General features: G+C 41.8%; 3 protein-coding genes across 8 annotated transcripts; 2 read left to right on the top strand and 1 right to left on the bottom strand.

Moving 5' to 3' along the window:
* The first annotated feature begins 671 nt into the window (after positions 1–671).
* On the top strand, positions 672–9,161 carry wnt4b (wingless-type MMTV integration site family, member 4b). 3 transcript variants are annotated; one of them, XM_086077716.1, is made up of 9 exons: positions 672–964; positions 1,088–1,175; positions 1,835–2,057; positions 3,427–3,580; positions 4,337–4,421; positions 4,507–4,638; positions 5,146–5,504; positions 6,461–6,623; positions 6,784–9,161. In XM_086077716.1, the coding sequence occupies exons 3-9, from the start codon at positions 1,969–1,971 to the stop codon at positions 6,951–6,953; spliced, it is 1,152 nt and encodes a 383-aa protein (XP_085933842.1). In that variant the 5' UTR covers positions 672–964; positions 1,088–1,175; positions 1,835–1,968; the 3' UTR covers positions 6,954–9,161. The 3 variants fall into 3 exon arrangements, with proteins under 3 accessions (XP_085933842.1, XP_085933843.1, XP_085933841.1); XM_086077717.1 differs by lacking the exon at positions 1,088–1,175 and having other exon boundaries at positions 5,146–5,288; positions 5,364–5,504; positions 6,784–9,158; XM_086077715.1 differs by lacking the exon at positions 1,088–1,175.
* A 65-nt stretch (positions 9,162–9,226) lies between these two features.
* cdc42l (cell division cycle 42, like) lies at positions 9,227–13,551 on the bottom strand. Of its 3 annotated transcripts, XM_086077722.1 has the most exons (6): positions 13,394–13,550; positions 12,095–12,199; positions 11,925–11,997; positions 11,728–11,837; positions 10,473–10,670; positions 9,227–10,254 (listed from the first exon to the last, which is right to left on the bottom strand). In XM_086077722.1, the coding sequence occupies exons 2-6, from the start codon at positions 12,197–12,199 to the stop codon at positions 10,165–10,167; spliced, it is 576 nt and encodes a 191-aa protein (XP_085933848.1). In that variant the 5' UTR covers positions 13,394–13,550; the 3' UTR covers positions 9,227–10,164. The 3 variants fall into 3 exon arrangements, with proteins under 3 accessions (XP_085933848.1, XP_085933846.1, XP_085933847.1); XM_086077720.1 differs by having other exon boundaries at positions 11,728–11,997; positions 13,394–13,551; XM_086077721.1 differs by having other exon boundaries at positions 11,728–11,997; positions 13,285–13,452.
* A 182-nt stretch (positions 13,552–13,733) lies between these two features.
* Positions 13,734–19,397, top strand: mlf2 (myeloid leukemia factor 2). Of its 2 annotated transcripts, none has more exons than XM_086077719.1 (8): positions 13,734–14,076; positions 15,166–15,277; positions 15,355–15,390; positions 15,529–15,603; positions 15,805–15,933; positions 16,176–16,335; positions 17,383–17,605; positions 18,439–19,397. In XM_086077719.1, exons 1-7 carry the CDS (start codon positions 14,033–14,035, stop codon positions 17,592–17,594), a joined length of 768 nt encoding a protein of 255 aa, XP_085933845.1. In that variant the 5' UTR covers positions 13,734–14,032; the 3' UTR covers positions 17,595–17,605; positions 18,439–19,397. The 2 variants fall into 2 exon arrangements, with proteins under 2 accessions (XP_085933845.1, XP_085933844.1); XM_086077718.1 differs by having other exon boundaries at positions 17,383–17,597.
* Positions 19,398–19,446: the final 49 nt, after the last annotated feature.

A 19,446-nucleotide genomic window follows, 5' to 3' on the forward strand; every position in this document is an offset into this window, starting at 1 on the left:
GATTAAAATATTTTGAAAAGGTTTTCAGCAGAAAATTCCAGTATAGTACATTTTATGCTCAATTTGTCCTCCTTACAATTGATTTTTTTTATTTATTAGAATAATAGCAAATATCTACTCAGTTTCCCAAAATAGAAATGGAATGTAATATTAATTAATGTATTTTATTAGTAGTACAGTATTTTTTTAACCACTTTATTGTTTTTAAAACAGCAATACAGACTCAAATATTACTCAATAAAAAAAAAAAATTAAGCATTTAATTATTTTTCCAATTAACATATTTATTAAATCAGAGGAAAAACAACTCCCCGGACTACGGGTTTTTTTTTGCTACAATTTTTTTCAATAATAGAATAAAAACGATTCGAAGTATATTCACAAGTTAAGTAAAACAGCTCAAGTCACTTCTATTCGGCCCATGCCCTCATTTCACGCCACTACAGGACCAATAAAGAGCTTTTATACACTGTTGCCATCTCTGTTAAATACTGTACGTGACTATCACCCCCCCCCCCCCCCCGTCTCCCCCCTCTCCGTGCATCCATCCATCCCTTCCACATCCCTGGATCACGCCCGTCCATCCTCGCTCCCACCCTCACTTGGCCCGCCTCTTTATAACCCATCAGTGCTTCGTTGTGGCCGTTTACAACCTGGAATTTGTTGTGCGCGCACAATGGAAGCCGCTCATGACGCAGTGCTCCAAACTGATTCTTGATAGATGCTTCCGGAAGTGTGAGAGTTCATTTCTTGTCAACGGAGGAGCCGTGGTTTTGCTCCGGTCCAGTCAACACGTGGACTTGTTTTGTGGGAAGTCTGAAGAACCCGCGTGCAATTTGTGGAAAAGATCCACATGAGCATGCTTAGTGGGAAGTGAGGCGAGAAATATTTGTTTAGAACAACTTGGATTACATTTCAGTTTGATTTGCAAATATTAAACTGGATACCACAGCACTGCAGACTGGTAAGATGAACTATTATCTATTATACTATTAGAAGTTTACAGCAGAAAATTCACCCACCAAAAAAAAAAGAAGATCGTCATTTTATAGTTTTTTTGTGTGTGTGTTTTTTTTTTTGATAACAGACAAACAGCATTCTGGACAAATCGGAAACTGCTGGGTCAAAAGCAACCGAATTTGGGTCAAAAATTGGACCAAGCCGCTAACTTTCTGGTGTGTATATATACAACAACAACAAAAATTAGGGTAACAAATTGACCCAAGTTTTAGTGGGTCGATCCATTTTTTGACCCAGCTGTTTTAAGTTGTGTATGCATTTTTTTGGTATTTTTTAAGACTCTTTTTAAAGTCAAATTAAATCTTTATTTAGTCATAGAAAAACAGCACTAAGGCTAAAAATCAAACAATGCTTTTAAATATTTATCTATTTAATATATTTTTTAATTTTGAAAATTCTTCAATTAAAGATTTATTATTTTATTTATTTTTACATTATAGTGAAACAGCAGTATGAATTGTCAATTGACAATTTTCAGTGGAAAAGTCTTCAAAAATATATGACAGTTTGGGCATTTTTATTTAATTATTTTGTCTCTCTCAAATATTACCTTAACAAACACTACTCTAAAAATGTATTTGTTAAAAATTTATAAGAATAAGATTCTTTAAAAATAAGACATTAAATAATTAATTTTAGTATAAACATTCCTGGAATGGCTGGCAACCAGTTCAGGGTGTATCCCGCCAAACAAAAGTCACAAAAAGTGCTGACACGGGTCAATTGTACCTCCTGCCATCTAATGGAACCTTTGGTTCATTGCCAAAGTAAGTCTCCGTCAACTTTGTTTTTGACCTGTGACCTTCCCACCCAGCTATGAGGGGCTCAAGCCCAGGTTCAGGAGCAGGAACATAGAGCAGACGGACGGACGGACGGACGGACGGACGCGCTGTCCAAAGACCCCGCCTGACCTGACGCACGCAGACAGAACGCCTGCCGGACAGTCTGATGCCAAGCGTCTCCACTGTCAATCTCACGGCACCGCTCCTCCTCCTGTTGCTATGGGCGACCCAGCCCACCATGGCAACCAACTGGCTGTAAGTCGGACGCGCGCGAGAAAGCGGGAGGGAAGTTTGTTTGTCATGCTATAACGTTTAAAAGATAGTGACATGTCTCCCCATCCTTTTCAGCGGCTACCCGCTTTTTTCTTTGTCTCCCCGCCGGTGACCTTTCCCTTTTCTTTCTCTTTGCCGTCATTGGAGCTTCTCCGTCTTCTTTGCCCCGTTTGTCCCCTCGTTTCCGTCCACAACCCCCCACTAAAAGTCGGACAACTTGTTACCTTGTCGTTCTTTATGCGCCCTACCGAGTTCTTTGCTGTGTCCTCCTGAATTATGCCCGCCTTTGGGCCCCCTCAATCCCGCTGTGCGTCACTAAACTGTGTAGTAAAAGCACAGATTCAGGTAAAATTAGTCATTTGAATCTTGTAAAGTGTATTCACTTATTTATGAGATGATAAATGTTTGAAGACAATTGTGAAAGCGCGCAAAGACTGAGAACTAGCTTGTTGTTATTTTTTGGGGCGTGGCTAAAATGACGCCCAGTCAGGTAGTCTTATGCTGCATTCGAGAAAGGTGGGAAGTCGGACACATGCCACTTGGATTCTTCCAGTTCCGACCTCAAAGCATTTGAAGCGAATGTAAACAATAAAGATGGCTGATTCCGATAAATTGTTTGTTCTGGTTAACAGTCAGTCGAAATCATGTCGGGTTACATTTCGAGTAACATCAGATTCAAACCGCTTGGTGAAGTCGGAACTTTATTTGGATGTATATGAAACCCCTGGCTGTCATGTGTGTGTGGTGTTAGTTTGTTTTCTTCATGTTGTACACTAGTATACTAATATATAATGTATGTTTCATTTTGTTTAATTCGGGTATAGTGTTCTGTACTTACTCTATAATTCAATAAAGCTGATTTAAAAACAAAAAGAAAAAGGCTGTGAATGGCAAAACATAATTTACACAATTATAAACATATTTGCCTATTTATTTATTATAACATTAATTTAGTTATTCAAAAAAAAATCACTTTACGTAACCAAACGGGATTCGACTGATTGTGTTAACCAGTACAACAAACAATTTATCAGAATCAGCCATCTTTGTTGTTTACATTCGCTTCTAACGCTTCGAGTTCGGAACTGGGAGGTTCCAAGTGACATTTTTTTCAATTTCCCACCTTCCATGAATGCAACATTAGCATAGACTTTCAGTCCGCTAGCCTGATGCTAATGCTAATTATATTCTGGTGCGGAGAAACAATGTAACAATAGCTTATTGTCACATACAATTTATTTTTCATTTACCATAGTTTTGCTAACTAACAAAAAAAAAAATCGCTTAATTAGTTAATAACGAATAAAAGACACCTTACGGTTTTTGTATTACTTCTGCCCTATGACCTCAGCTCCCTGGCGAGGCTGCCTCGCTCCAGGCCCGTGTCGAGTGCTGCCCCATGTGCGCGGCTGAGGGGGCTGACCCCGGGGCAGGTGGGAGTGTGCAGGGCGCGGGGGGAGGTCATGGAGTCCGTACGCAAGGCTGCAGAGATGGTCATAGAGGAGGTAGGATATTATTTTAGTACAACAGCCATGCATCCCTTTTCTATAGCGCTTGTTTAGAGTCTGCAATGGCACTCGTAGCTAACCACTCGTCCACCCTCTGTCGCCCTATTCTACAGCAGCTCAGCAATAAATGTTCCCGTTCTGTTTTTTTTTTATGGAATTCATTTTAAAAGCGCAGAATTTATTTTTATTTGACATCCAGGACGCCGTGATTTGTGGCTTGAATGGAATTTAGGCGACAGTGAAAAGCGTTGCTCATATTTTAGGACCATAAAATATGAAGGACGCCTCTTGCTGTCATAAAGTGGAAGTAACTTCAATAATTTAACGATAGCCATTAGAAGAGCTGTATTTTACTGTAGGGCCCTTATAAAGATTATAATGACAGTTTTGATTTACAGTTTGAGAGCATGTCACTAATGGACGTGGGCTATTTTAGAGTCTAAATTATAACATATATGTTTTTGGAAGCTGCAGTAACTGAGGGGGGGGACACAAAAACAAACGAGGGATTGTTACACATTAACCACATGCACTATAATGCAACTTGTAACAGTAGTAGTGAGTACACCCCAAAGTGAAAATGTTTAAAAATGGTGTGAAATATTTCAATTTGTGCAAAGTGAGTCTACCCAATTAATTAAATGGACAAATCGATTATTATCCTGTTTGTAAAGGCAGATTAATCTTCTAGGTCTTCTGATAGGATTGTGCACGTGTACCTAATGAACTTCATTTTAATCACGTCCAATCCAGTGCCAGCACCAATTCCGGAACCGCCGCTGGAACTGTTCCACCACCCCCCGAGGGATCAATGTATTTGGCAGAGTCATGAACCAAGGTATATGCCCACAATTGAACCAATCACAAATGTGTGTGCACGTGTTTTTTTTTACTAGACTTTTTCTGGATTGTTATTAAAACAGGCACTCGCGAGGCAGCCTTCGTGCACGCGCTGTCCTCGGCGGCCGTGGCGGTGGCCGTGACGCGGGCGTGCACGCGCGGCGAGCTGGAGAGGTGTGGCTGTGACAGGAAGGTCAGAGGGGTGAGCCCCGAGGGTGAGCATGGATTCTGTTACATGGAGAATTGCGGCACTGGGGGAGGGGGGTGGGGTGTGGGTGGGGGGAGGGTTGGATGCGCAGTGACTCAAATCGAAGGACATGGAAGCGCACTACTGCCAATCAAAAGTGTCACAGTCCAGTGGCAATGTTGTGGGTTTGAAAAGAAAAAAATGCCATTTAGTCACTTTCATTGATAAGGAAAAAAAAAAATGCTCATACTCTTCAATATCATTGATAGCGAGCCTCTGTGTGAAGATTATGACTCCGTATTGGGAATTTCAATTACAATACTTTTTTTTTTTTTTTTTTTTACTCACCCGTTTGTCACCGAACCTGTCACAGGAAGGATAAAGCAGATTCGAACCCAGAACCGAAGAACTCTTAAGGCAGCTTAAGCTAACCACTATTCCACCACGCTGCAGACCTGGAAAAATATTTGGGAAAAATGTCATCAATAATAAAATAGCACTCAGAAAGTTTCAATATTCTTTCTGTCCACCACAGGTTTCCAGTGGTCGGGCTGCAGCGACAACCTGTCCTACGGCGTCGCCTTCTCCCAAACTTTTGTGGATGAACCCGAACGAGCCCGGGGGCTGTCTGCCGGCCGACCGCTGATGAACCTTCACAACAACGAGGCTGGACGAAAGGTTGCTCATCACTTCTTCCGTTTAAACCCCCCCCCCCCCAGTTTCAACCATCATTTCCACGTCTTCCGTCCTCAGGCCATCCTTCACAACATGCAGGTGGAATGCAAGTGTCACGGCGTGTCTGGCTCCTGCGAGCTGAGGACCTGCTGGAAGGTCATGCCGCCGTTCCGCCGCGTCGGCATCGTGCTCAAGGAGCGCTTCGATGGAGCCACAGAGGTACGGCGCGCGGGCGTAGTGGGTCACTCCATGTAAAAGTGACAATAAAAATGGATTCACCCTCAGATTTTCTTCCAAATTTTGAGGTGTGGTTGGAAATGAAAACGACTTAACACAAAACAGTTTTATAGCTTAAAGTTTCTCTTGATTTTTAAACATCTTTTAAGAAGTTTACAATTTCCTATAAACGCCACAAATTGGCTCAACTCACTTCAACATAATTCCTTGACAACAAGATGGCACTAAAGCAACACTATAGCTACAGATTAATAATAAAAAAGGAAGTCACCCCCCCCCCCCCAAATCTTTAAAATATTATGTCTATGTAGCCCCACTAGTCTAAATACTGTATTTTGGTTAATATTGAGTTAATGGGATATGAATTAAGCAGCAAAATCCAGCTGTTTTCATCAATATCAAAAGGCAGACACTGCTGTTGAGTGAAAATGACATCACAGTTGTAACTACCAATCACAGCTCAGCTTCAGAAAACAGGTGAGCTGTGATTGGTTGTTGTCTGAGCAACTGTGATGTCAATAAGTGGCAAAATGGCCACCGTGAGATAGATATAAACTGCTTGATTTTGCTGCTTAACTCATATTCCACAAATGTAATATTAATCAAAATGTCATGTTTAGACTAGTGAGGTCACAAATGACATATTATTGTCAAGAAATGTTTTAAAGTTGACTTTAAGCCTAAAAATCTCTCAAATACAACTAAAATACAGCAACAGTAATCTGCAAATGCCGAAATCCAGAATAGAGGGTTTACTGTATCGGTCTATTGATAATATTGTACACAGATTGCTGATTTTAGGAATGGACATGTACCGAACGAAAACAAAAACAAACTACCGGATCACTTCTATTTTTAACCACACCAGAAAATTGGGAGAAAAACGGAAAAATCTTGGGTTGCTTTCACACGGCATGACCCTGCGATTCCTCCGGCAGGTGCGCCTGACTCGCATCGGATCCAGGACGGCTCTGCTCCCTCGCGACCCCCAGGTGAAACCCCCCGCTGCCAGAGACCTGGTGTACCTCGCACCGTCCCCGGACTTCTGTCACCTGGACCCTGACAACGGCATCCCCGGGACCGCCGGCAGGAGATGCAATGGTGAGATTTATTTTTTTCCCCCCCTAGAGACGGAAAAACAATTCATTGCAGTGAGCTTGTTTATTGCGGGGTTCGCGCACTAAATCCGTGATATGGAGGCAGAAGTTCTTTATTTATGATTTTGATTATTGATGTATTTTTTTCCAATCCACGCCCTCAGGAACGTCACGGTTGGCACCGGACGGCTGCGAGCTGGTGTGCTGCGGGCCGGGCTACCGCGCGGGCCGGGCCGAGGTGGTGCAGCGGTGCTCCTGCAAGTTCTCCTGGTGCTGCTCGGTCCGCTGCCAGCAGTGCAAGAACACGGTCACCGTTCACACCTGCAGAGTTTGAAGCCGCGCCTGTCCCCGACACGCAGCCCCCTTTTGATTCTCGGTATAAAAATAAACCTAACACCTTAGAAGAGAGACCCCCAAACAAACAAACAAAACGCCAGACAGACACTCCTGAACCACGGGACGAGGATAGAACTATTTGACCACAGGTGACACGTTTGTTTATCTCTTAATCATCGTGCTTTTTTTTTTACAGCGCGGCCGTTCTGAATTCTAACGTACAAGTTGGCCCGCATACACGCTCGTAACACTCAAACCGACAAGCAGCAAGCAGACGCGCATGCGCACTAGTATGCTCATCACTTGCTACGGAAAATGGTTTGAGCATTTATTCAATATACTTGATATCCATCTTAAGGTTCATGTGCTAGTAGTATGCTTTTTGTTATTAGTACTAGTAATGCCTTTTCCACTACTAGTATGCAATTAAAACTGATTAGTTACCTACACCTGCACTAGTAACACTATAAGTATTTTGTACTACCAATTGATACTAGTACCACCAAAATGTCCACTAGTTGTTTTAGTTGTAACAGTTTTCCTACTAGTATGCCGATGTTGTCCTACTAGTTAGCTTAGCATACAAACTTCGCTAGCAAGACATTCACTCTACTAGTACACCTTGTAGGACTGACTTTCTTTGAGTAGTTATTTGATGTAAGGTCCATGTACTAGTGTTGTTGTCGAACTAGTACACACAGTTGTGCATAGCACATAGAGCATTTTTATACCTTGATTTATCAAATGACATCAAGTGCTCGAGCTACTAGAACAGCTAGGGGGCACTAGTAGAACAATTTTGTCTTACTATAACCTTTTTTCCCCACTACTGCGTTTCCATTTCTGCGCACTAGTAGGACAAATTTGGCATATAACTACAACGTCTACAAAGAAAATCGGTGGACTAGTTGACAACTGTATGCAATTAGTACTAATGACATCATGAAATGCTACTAGTGAACATCTAGCGCTTCACTAATAGCATGCAAACATCAACTAGTGCAATTTTGCCAACAAGTGTGCAGTAGTGTGTGTTGGGAGAATTCTACTAGCAAGGGGTAAAAAAAAAATGCTACTAGTAAGACACCACAGCTATTACTTTATCCTAATACACATTTTCCTCACTAGTACGACAATTAAGCATTCTAGTAGAATGACTATCTTACTAGTAACTTTTTTCACTACCATCTGACTGCACACTAGCATTCTAGAACACCTACATGTTAATGTGCACTAGTTGACAACTGCATGCTACTAGTACTACTAGTGAGTCGTGACATAAAATTATACTAGTTAACATCTAGCTTCTTTATTAGAACTAGAAGCATACCAACGTCAAATAGTTCATAACTTTGCCTCACTAGTAACATGTAGTTGTCCTACAAGTATGACAAAGTTGTCGAGTGCAAAGACGTCAAGTAGTAAAACCGTTTTTTTTTACTAGTACGCCCAATTATCCTACAAGCGAGGACAAGGAAGATACTAGTACATGGGTCTTAACTGGCTATCAAAAATATGGAATAAACGCTCCATTTTCCGTCATTCGCTCAAACGTATCAGCTAATCAATCATCTACTGAACCGACAACGCTCTCAAAGCTGAACGCGATCGACACTAATGGAAACGTTACGGTACTAGTATCCTCTCCGTTGCCGTCTTATTTATTGCACACCGGAGCCGTTGCTGCACTTCCGCCTCCAGCAGACACGTAAGCCGCAGAGAATAACTTCTACTGACACCCGTGTCCGTCTGTCTTGTGTTTCGCACCGCATCGCATCGCATCGGTTGAGCCCGTACGCGCACTCGCAGTGCTTTTCGCTTTGCTCGTGTCGTCTTAATAAAAATGCAGTAGTTTTGTCCCACTACGACATGAAGTGCTTTTCTTTGGTCACGTTTCAAGACACGCTTCGCATGTGAAGTTTCGAGTCTGCTTCCTTGCCTAACTGGGAATGGTTTGAGAAGCGAGAGGATATTTGAAATTGAAATTTTGATTGATGAACGAACCCAACACATTTTGACATCATCGACGCCCAACAATTGATTACCGGTCATCTGCGGATTCAAACAAGATGTCATCAGCGGGTCGCAACAGCGATACTGGAAGAGTCTCAAAACGGCATACAAGTGGACTTTGTTGGGAATTCAGTGCTAAAAGTACTCCCAAAGAAGCACCGACGTATGCAAGCTCAATTTTAGCACGAGTTCCATGAAATTGTCTTCATTTACTCCCAACAGTAGAAAAAAAAAAAAAAAAAAGCAGTTGTGTTCATGTCAGTTCAACCATTTTATTACAAATATTTTGCAATTACAAACTCCCACCAATTTACTAGCAAAGGTTAACATCTTAACCGCTCATGATTAAGATCTATGCAAAATATTACAGCTTAGTTTTTTGTTGTTTTGCATTAACAATCACCCTGTTGGTAGTCTAGTGATGTCACACAAAAAAACTCAAGTTTCAAAATGGAAAAAAAAATAAAAAATTACTGCTCAAAAGGTCCCAAAATAAAGTCACATAAAATCAATGCAATATACACAAAGAAAGAATAAAATATAAATTCTTTAAGTCACCCGCAGAAGGGAAGGAAAAAAAAAGTGAACATGGCCTCCCCCCACTAATCGCCGAGTGCTCAGGAGGAAGTAGCGGCTACAGAGCACTTTGTTTGGAGTGTACGAAATCTCTTGTGCTCCCATCATTCAAATCAGTCAAAAAAAAAAAAAAGATATGAGAGTACCACTTATCATTAAGTTGCCCCTTTACATTATAACCAAAGTTGACTAAAAACTTAAAAGTATTTTTTTTTTTTTTTTTACTCCATCAAACTGGGGGGGGAAAAGCCCCAGCAGGCCACGTGAAGTCAAAAGCAAGTGATGGAATAATAATACAAATCTCTTGAAAGGGGAGGAGGAGGGTTCCCGCCCCCCTTTATGGAGAACACTATCTTTCTAAAAGCTTTCAGCGAGGAGGAGACGGCTGATACCACCCGCGTTTACTGTACTGCACACTGACTTGTCACTCCCTTTGCTTCTTTCAACTCTTTATGTTTGAAGGCACGCTCACCACAATCCCCCTTTTAAGTCTCTTTGTACCTTCCCCATTGTCTCAATTGGCCACTGAACTCAAAGACATTTTCACCCCAACCACCCCCACCCCCCTCCCCCCCATATGTTTTTTTTTTTATACCGTTTGGTCTCGGACTACTGCTCATCTATAGCAGGACGCACTTCCTCTTGGTTTTGGTCTCGGGGGGCTCCAAAGCAGCCAGGATGGCCTCGTCGAACACGTTTTTGAGGCCTCGCTGGTCGACAAAACAAAAAAGGAAGCAGGCGTCACATGCGGATGCGGTCTCAGAATCGGAATGCAATTATGTGATTTGTTTCAAGGGGCGGACCCCGCAAGAAAATGTATTTCCTTCTTAAGGGAGAACATGAATTGGATTTCGTTTCAGGATTCAAACAGCATGGTCTCGCTACCATAGAACGCGCGTCGTTTCGGCAAGTACGCGCCGCGTCGTACCTGTGTGAGGGCCGAGCACTCGACATATTTGACGGCCCGGAGCTCCCGGCCCAGCTTCTCGGCACTCTCGGGGTACAGGGGGCGCTGTTTGTTCTTGGCCAGCTTCTCGATGGTGTTGCTGTCCTCCCGCAGGTCCACCTGAGTGCCCACCAGCAGGAAGGGCGTTCGTGGGCAGTGGTGGGAAATCTCAGGAACCCACTGAAGTCGTGGGGGGGGAGAAAAAAAAAAAACGGATTTGATGCTCAGGAATGAGAACAATTTACCTTAACAGATTAAGCAGTGTTCTAACCACTATATTGCCGTGGCCACATTGCATTGAAGATTTTGCAGTATTTTAAAGCATCAAATATTTGCTACATCACAGAAATCTGCAGTTTATAGTAGTTTTTTTTTTTAAATGGGGTTTTACATTAATATAAATAAATACTGTATTGTCAGTTTCAAAACGATGCTCTTTTCCCATATCTGTAATTAGGGTCTTCAAACAAAGTATTTTTAAATTCACGTTTTCAAAAGTATTGTTCTCACACTCTAGGTAGGCTCTTTTAGTAAGCACATTTTTATTTAAATGTCGTACTTTTAATTACAGAATGTGCAGCATACTGAGTTACATTGTGTATGAAATCAGCTATAAATCTGAGTCTAGTTTTTTTTTTTAGGTACTGTTAAGGTATCGGGAAACAGCTAAACAAAGTGAAAAATTATAATTATTTCTTATTAAGCCCCTTGTATAATACCCTCCTTTAATTTGGGATATTGTGTGTATTTTTTTTTTTTAATATATATATTATTTTTATTTTATTATTATTATTATTCACAGAATTTTACAGTAGTTTTGCGTAAAGCCATACGATGCCCCCCGCCCCGAGCACCCTCCATCTGCAAAGGTTTCTAGTTTTGAGCCTCGAGCACCAAATGGTCCGATTCCAGACTGTCTGGAGTAAATAGAACTCCTGGATATGCTTCAAGAAGAACCACCGTGCTAGGCAAGTGTATTCTGAACGCTTCATTTAAAATTATTTTTTCAACCTAACAACCAGCTACGGAACTCTTAACACCTTGAGCACAGCAATATTGATACTGTACAGCAGTATGTTTACAAATGTGTTTTAATACGTTGAAACGAAAAGAGGGACAGAACTACACAAAAATGTGTGTTCTTGCTGATGAGTGCGAAACGTATACCCCGCGTGGCAAACAAGGTGTCACGGTCAAGTTGAATCCTGAACCCTACCCGGTTAAGGGCAAAACTGACCTTCTCCTTGACATTTTCAAATGATGACGGGGAGACGACAGAGAAGCACACAAGGAACACGTCTGTCTGTGGGTAGCTGAGAGGACGCAGCCTGTCGTAGTCCTCCTGACCTGAGCACGCGGGAAAAACAATGATGCTTTTGTCATGTGGTCCGAGAGCGACACAAACAAATGACAAATCCAGTTCAAATTCCTTACCTGCAGTGTCAAAAAGGCCTAGTGTGTAGGGCTCGCCCCCGATCATCACTGTCACTGCATAGTTGTCAAAAACCTTTAAAAAAAAAAAAAAAAGAAAGAAAAGATGGGCCATCATTTCCTCAAGCAAATCAAAAGTAAAAATTAAGATTTCCTAGAGGAGATAATCTTACCGTAGGCACATACTCTGATGGGAACTTGTTGGTCGTGTAAGAGATGAGTAAGCAGGTCTTTCCTACCGCACCATCCCCGACAACTACACATTTTATAGTCTGCATCTAATGAAGCAAACACAAAATAAAGAATAAAACATCAAAGTGCAGACATGGTTGCCATTGAATTTCTTTTCTTATGAACTCAACAGAGGTGTTACACATCAAGTTAACAAATGTACGGTATATCTGACAGGTTCCCACAGTTGTAATCTCCGTTTATGCCATAGCCATTTTATTGGCATCACATGCTGTTTTTTTTTTTTTTTTAAGTATGCAGCAACCAGAATGCCAAACATTGCAATCCAACTTTGAAAGGTTTTAAGCCTTTTTGTGAGTGTGCACTATTAACACTATACAGAAAAATAGAAACAGGAAGGAAGATTGGGTAAGATTTGCTGCATGACGCTAACTTTAATATTACAGCCCAATCTTGTGATTTATTTTTACACATATAGACACAAAATTTAAGTCATGATATCAGAAACTCTGTACTTGTTACCTTAGGTTTTATTGGTTTGTAATTGTGGTTTCCATCACCTCTACAGCACCATAATAAACATTTAATGAGTTGTTTAAAAGGGACAACTATTCATACAGACATCGCTGTCACCTTATTTCACCCGTTAATCGCAATTGAACTTCATATTTTATAAGGCAATAGTTTCCCCCCCTGCCTTAAGAGGATTTGCTCGGAACCGAGGGAGGCTCGTCGTGCCAGACTTGTTAATACATGTACAAGCAGAAAAAGAAAAAACATTCACGACCGTGGATCACTTCCGCACAGGCCACATAACAACGTCCAATAAAAAGGTAGCATCAAAATCATCTCAAATAGTCGCTTCTGCAATTATCATAAATTAATTAGCATAAAAGCCCGTTATATAAACGACATAAACTTCAAAGCGGTGAAAGTAAAAGGCCACAAATACACAAAGGGCAGTAGAAAACAACAAAGTAGTACGTGTAGTAAGTTGCCTTTATCGTATCAAAGGGTTGCCAAGCGATATTTAGCAAAGAAAAACGTTTTTAAATATGTAAAGTGTACCAAATGTGACAAGTGCATAAAACAGATTGATGCTAGCCCCAACATTACACACACACACCCGCGCACACGTACAGCTCGGCGGCAGGCGGTCGAATTTACTCACTTTTCACTCGCTGTGAGTCGCGAATGCTCAAAATGTTCTCGTGCGTGTGTCCACTTGTGGAAAGAGCACGAATTTGTCCGTTAAAAGCGGCTTTTACAACTCTACTCACCGTTTTTTCCTTCCGACAGGTTAGGCGTTGGTTACATCCGGGTTTGAGGGTCGAAAGACTTTATGCGCGTGCGCAGAAGAGACGTACCGCAACCTCGTCCGAAGATGAAACAGCGCCACGCAGAGGAAGCGGACACACGAGAGACTATAAAAATAAAATTGAAATGTGTGTGTGGAAAATGATCTTTCTTTTCTTTGTATTTGAGAATTGTGAGTTTTCATTATCATTTGTGTGATAATCATAGTGACATATTAGCATGTGATTTGTTAAGATAGCCTATGAAGGTATGCATATCACTGTGGTTTTTACACTTTTGTTTTGATAAATGTATACCCGGAAGTACCGATGGTCTACACAAGCGGCCCGTAAGCTAATTTTGCTTCTCTTTGTCAAAATTTGACTTCCGTTTCTCATGTTTTGTTCGGGCTTCTGGAATCTGCCATCCCGGCTTTACGGCGAATTCGTTTTCCGCTTTGCTTCCCCTAAAGTATTTCGGACAACAGAGTTGCCCCCATTTTGATCCGGGAGGGGGGCTCGAGTACATCGTGTGGTCGTTGGTGGCAAACAACGTCTATTTACCTAGCAAGCTAGCTAGCTGGCTAACAGCAGCCAGCTGAGTTGCATCACCAGCCGCCGAGCATGTTTCGATTCCTGAATGACGTCGATGACGACCCCTACATGCTGTGAGTAAACACTCCGAAATTGCAGCTTAAAGACACCGATTGCATTTAGAGCTTCGTTTTGGAGCACATCGCGTGTGTTTCTCGGTTTGCTCGGAGGCAGGTTTACTCGTCCCCTGGCCTACTGTGTTGCACCAGACCTGTGTTACTATGAGCCCGGCGACATCACTTTTCAATCACGATGACTTGAAATTGCAGGTCGATTGCGATGCTAAAGCATGTTGCAAGTATCTCCCAGAGAACGTGATGTGATTGATGGTGATGCAATCGCTTTGGTTCAGAGGTTGCTTCTGCACAACAGCATTGCACGTCATGCTTATTAAATATTAAATATAAATCAGGGCCAGCAATATGGCACTTAAGTGAAAATCGAGTGCAGAAGTAAATCCGACAAGAGATATGACTGGCAGAGCCACCCATGAACGTAGTTCATATTTCGATTCAAGTGCAATTAATGTCTCATTTAATGCTAGGATATTTATATAAAATGCTAGATCTATAATCTGATGTCTATTTGTTCTTTTTTTGGGGGGAGGGGGTGTGAAAACTACCAGGTAGTTGATGGATAGGTACTTTTTTTCCACTCTGATGGTAATTAAATGGTCGGATTTATCTGGGTTTTGTCTTTATTTGCACTATGTAGCTATAATCATCTGGAAATTATTTGGTGATAAAATGACATCTAAAGAATCGGAATGATACAAATGTATTTACTCAAATGTCACAAATTATTTTTTTTCAGCGAAGTCTCTTAAATTTGGGTCTGGAAAAAGTATGACTTTTTGAAAGATGTGTAGTAACCCTTTGATATTTTTTGAGTGATATTAATTGACTCAACCCAGTGAATGCCAATCAAAACAATTTTTACCTTGACTCTCAGACTTACCCGCAGTCTATTCAAAAGTAACACCTGTAGTATATTTAACAGGAAATATTTTGGTTCCTTCCACGTGCAAAACAACACCTACATTCTCATTCATCATCCACCAGAACATGCTGAAATTCTGTAGCCAACGCATAACTTTTGTGTCTTATTTCACCCAATCACAAAGTGAAAGGTTAGTGACACCCCTTGTTGATTTTGCCACGTAGAGATCCATTCGCCGCTCACAGGCAGCAGATGAGGAGCATGTTTGGACCCTTCGGCATGGAACCTTTTGCACTGGCGCCGCAGATTCAAGCGCCTCGTGCACCACGACGGCAGGTAACGGAACAAACATGTCTGGGATGTGTTTTTATTTGAGGTTTTTGCGCTTACATTCGCTACGCATCATTTTCCAGGCTGGTGCACTGACCCCGTTTGGCATGATGGGAATGGTGAGCGTCTCCAATATCTTCTTTCAAGCGAATCAGTAAAAATAGATTTTGAAACGGGACGTCACAATTGTTTCCATAGTCAACCCTTGAGATGTTTTGAAGCTGGCTGTGCTCAAGAAAGGATTTTCTTCTGTGCAGGGCACACACTGTTTGCAGGGCGGAGGAGGGTTCATGGACATGTTTGGCATGATGGGGGAAATGATGGAAAACATGGTGAGTAATTCAACGGCCCACTTCAGAGTCAAATCTCTTGATTTGAGAAGTACACAAAAAGCCTTGTTTCCATCGAGGCGTTCAGTTCCATCTATCCGTGATCTACAACGCTTGTATAGACAAAAAAAAAAAAAATCACAGCTATGAACATTTGGGATCTTCAATGAACCTAAGATGCATGTTTGCTTTGTTCTCTTCCAGGAGAGGATGTCCGGATCACCCAACTGCCAGACCTTCTCCTCTTCCACAGTGATTTCCTACTCTTCTATGGACTCCGGGGCTCCTACCATGTACCAGCAAACCCATCAAACAAGACATGGCCCAGGAGGGGTGAGAATATGCCCTTAAATGCTCACAGAAGACCTTGCCACAGTGCTCTCCTTATACCAATTCCAAACCTGGGTCGTCGCGGGCTAAATCATAGTTAAGGTTGCCCTTTGGGGCCACTTATGAAACCACATAATACAGAAAAAAATTATAGCAGCTTCCGCTTGGCCCGCGGGCCTCGAGTTTGACACCTGCGTGTCAACGTTATCAACCGGTTGCGTAAACGCAAGGCAATTTGTTTGCAGATCCGCGAGACCCGTCAGTCCATGCGAGACAGCGAAAGCGGCCTGGAGCGTCTGGCCATCGGCCACCACATTGGCGAACGCGCACATATCATGGAGCGCTCGCGGAACCGCCGGACCGGAGACCGCGAGGAACGGCAGGACTACATAAACCTGGATGAGAGTAAGTCGTGGTTTTATCGAGAATGCTGTGGCTGTGGGCAAGGAGGGTTTTTAATTCTTTTTTTTATTATTTATTAAAAATGGAACATAAAATTGTTTTTGGCGAGTCTGGAACAGATTAACTCATTCACTCACAGCCATTTTCACTGAAGCAACCCCCTTCGCTCCCACCCGTTTGACTGGATTTTGACTGATTTTGCAAGGCTCACAGAATATTGTGTTCTATTGCTATAAAAAAAACATGGAACCTACCAAAAGAAAGATTCGAGTCTCTTTCATCAGGAAAAAAATATTTGTATCTGTTTACGTTTTGCAGAAATTAGCATTAGAATATAGCTAAGTTTCATCATTATTCACAAATCTATTGAAAACACTGGGAAAAAGAGGTTGTTGCAATGTTGCTCTGATCTCTTATACTCTGCTGGCCGTTTTTTTGTGATAACTACCATTGCTTTAAGCTGTATCAAAGCTTTCTGTATGCTCTAGCATAAAAAACAACATATAAACATTTTTGGGGGAGTGAAGGACAAAGTAATAAAAAATATTTATACGTTTTTGGGTTTGAATGAGTTATAATTAAATAAAAATTGTCATAATTTCTGAGATGTTTATATACAGTTTCATCATTATTCACAAACCTGTTCAAAACACTGGGAAAAAGAGCTTGTTGCAACATTGCCCTGGTTGATCTCTTATACTCTGCCGCCACCTGCTGGCCGTTTTTTGTAATAACTACCATTGCTTTAAGCGACTTCTTCAGGTCAGAGGCTGCAGCAAAGCCTTCTGTATGCTCTCATATTAAAAAAAACATAAAAACCGTATAAATACGTTTTGGGGACCATGGCAATATTTAAAACAACGTTTTTGGAAGCAAATGAGTTCATGATAGGGGAACATTTATTTGATATAAAAAAAAAAGAAAGAGTTACAAGCTTGGTCACTGAATAAATCAAACTTGTAAGTCAAGGTAGCACTTTATTTGTGTTATTTGAGGGCTAACGTTGCTTCAGGCTTCGCGTTTTATTCACTGAACCTTCCTGTCCGTCAGCCGAGGCCGAGGCATTCGACACCGAGTGGAGGACTCAGGGGGGGCGATACGCTCCCCCCAGCGCCCGGGGGCTGGACTACGGCCGAGACCGACGAGCAGGGGGCCAGCAGCTGGCTCTCACCGCGCCACCCAGCTCCACGACCCCGCCAGGACACCGGCAGGACTCCCCCCGGCACCAGCCGCCCCAGTCCCGCCCCCGTTACGACTGGTGAGAGGTACGGGGGTGCGTATTATGAATTGCCTTCTATATGGGTTCCACAGTTCGGCTTTGCCGTTTAACATCTTCATCAACTTTGGGGGTTCATTTTAATTGTATTGATTTTGGTATTACTGTTTGTTAGTACATAAAAAGGAAGGTCTAACAGTCATTTGAGAATTGTAGTTTACATTATTACTACTTAGTGACTTTTTTTTATTTTTTATCTGGCATCTGAAAAGTACTCCCATTATATTGAGGAAAAAATAAAACTACTGGTAATACAAAAAAAAAAAAAAAGATAGCGAAAACAAAGCATTTTTGAAATAACTAACAAAACTGCTCTAAAATATATCAAAATGAAATTAAATAAAAAAACTACAATGAAAAATCCCAAACTATTAAAACCTTAGCTCCATGACCACATTTGTTTTTCGTGTGTTTTTTTTTTTTTTTTTAAGGGGGAGTCGACCCAAAAACAAATTTCTTAACAATAATATGATATGTGACTTCACGAGCAAAATCTAGCAGTTTCTGTCAATATCAGAAGGCGGCCAGTTTGCCACTTGCTGTCGAGTAAAAATGACATCACAGTTGTTCAGGTCTCAGGTAACAACCAATCACAGCTCAGCTTCAGAAAACGGATGAGCTGTGATTGGTCGTTCCCTGAGCACCTGCGAGTGGCAAAATGGATGTCACACTGAGCATATTATTGTCACGAAATGTTGACGTTCAACGTATGCCCCGCCTATTACCCAAAGTCAACCAATGGGATAGACTCCCGCTTACCGGGCGCAATAGAAAATGGATGACTGGATAACCTGCCTGATAAAGTGACCCTCCTCCTCCTCCCCCCACAGGAAACCCACCTGTAAACATGAGCCGACCGGGGGGGAGCGGAAAAATCTTTCCACGGATGCTGTGAACCACGTTGATCGTTCCAACTTCCTTGTTGATGTTCGAGTTGACCGGACTGTCTATACATAAACACGTAACATAGCCCCCCCCCCCCATCCCCATACAGTTGATAGTCTTAGAACGAGTCCTCCGCACACTCCCACACTTGTATAAAACACTCTCGCTTCCTCCTCAAGATTTGATGTGTGTGTGTTTTTGCCCACTAAAAGTGCTCCAAGTATAAAGTGCATCTGCTGTACAGTTCGTTTTATGTTTGTGGAGACACGCAAATGTGTCTGTGAAATGAATTGTATACTGTTGGCTAATTAAACTAGCTAGATTCAGGTGTCTCAAACTCACGGCCCCGGCGGGGGGCCATTTGCAGCCCCATAGGATGATGTTTTGCGGCCCCTAAGCTGACATCAAAGTATTGCTAGGCGCTTCCTGGTTTTTTTTTGTTTTGTTTTTTGCCGTGTTGTTAACAGCCCAAGGTGTTTCATGTTTTTATTTATTTATTTTTTTAATCACTTTTGGGCTACTATAGCTCAGTTTTTTCGGCAACATGTAATTGCGAAGTGACACCAAGTGGAAGGAAAAGATATGAAGAGAATTTGGTGATGAGGATTTTACTATTATTATTATTGTTATTTTTTTTTGCACACAGGCACCTCCACATGAACAGCCAAAGTGGCAGTGCTCAAGAAATCAGTCGTCATTGCTCAAGAGATGAGATCATGTTCATATTCTGAAGAACCATTAATGTTCTGAAGAGTTATTAATGATTGAGAAGATTGGATTCGTTTTTTGAGGAATACTTAATGTGGCGCAGACTCTTTTCTCCAGCGGCCGCCCCCCCCACATAAGTTGAGCTTGAGACCCCTGAGCTAGATGAAAGTTAATTAAACATTGCTAGATAACTACAGGCTGTGTCTTTTCTGTTCCGTGCGGTGTTTGTGACATGTATACTTCAA

Source organism: Leptonotus elevatus, chromosome 6, assembly GCF_054856555.1.
Source record: "Leptonotus elevatus isolate MCC_2025b chromosome 6, RoL_Lele_1.0, whole genome shotgun sequence".
NCBI lineage: Eukaryota > Metazoa > Chordata > Actinopteri > Syngnathiformes > Syngnathidae > Leptonotus > Leptonotus elevatus.

Excerpts from the sequence above, each read along its gene's own strand:
- wnt4b (XM_086077716.1), top strand. The coding sequence starts at position 1,969 with ATGCCAAGCGTCTCCACTGTCAATCTCACGGCACCGCTCCTCCTCCTG. Across the intron at positions 2,058-3,426 it reads ACCATGGCAACCAACTGGCT|CTCCCTGGCGAGGCTGCCTC; the intron begins GTAAGTCGGACG and ends CTATGACCTCAG. Across the intron at positions 4,639-5,145 it reads CAGAGGGGTGAGCCCCGAGG|GTTTCCAGTGGTCGGGCTGC; the intron begins GTGAGCATGGAT and ends TGTCCACCACAG.
- cdc42l (XM_086077720.1), bottom strand. The coding sequence starts at position 12,199 with ATGCAGACTATAAAATGTGTAGTTGTCGGGGATGGTGCGGTAGGAAAG. Across the intron at positions 11,998-12,094 it reads CATCAGAGTATGTGCCTACG|GTTTTTGACAACTATGCAGT; the intron begins GTAAGATTATCT and ends TTTTTTTTAAAG. Across the intron at positions 10,671-11,727 it reads TTGAAAATGTCAAGGAGAAG|TGGGTTCCTGAGATTTCCCA; the intron begins GTCAGTTTTGCC and ends CCACGACTTCAG.
- mlf2 (XM_086077719.1), top strand. The coding sequence starts at position 14,033 with ATGTTTCGATTCCTGAATGACGTCGATGACGACCCCTACATGCT. Across the intron at positions 15,278-15,354 it reads CTCGTGCACCACGACGGCAG|GCTGGTGCACTGACCCCGTT; the intron begins GTAACGGAACAA and ends ATCATTTTCCAG. Across the intron at positions 15,934-16,175 it reads CAAGACATGGCCCAGGAGGG|ATCCGCGAGACCCGTCAGTC; the intron begins GTGAGAATATGC and ends ATTTGTTTGCAG.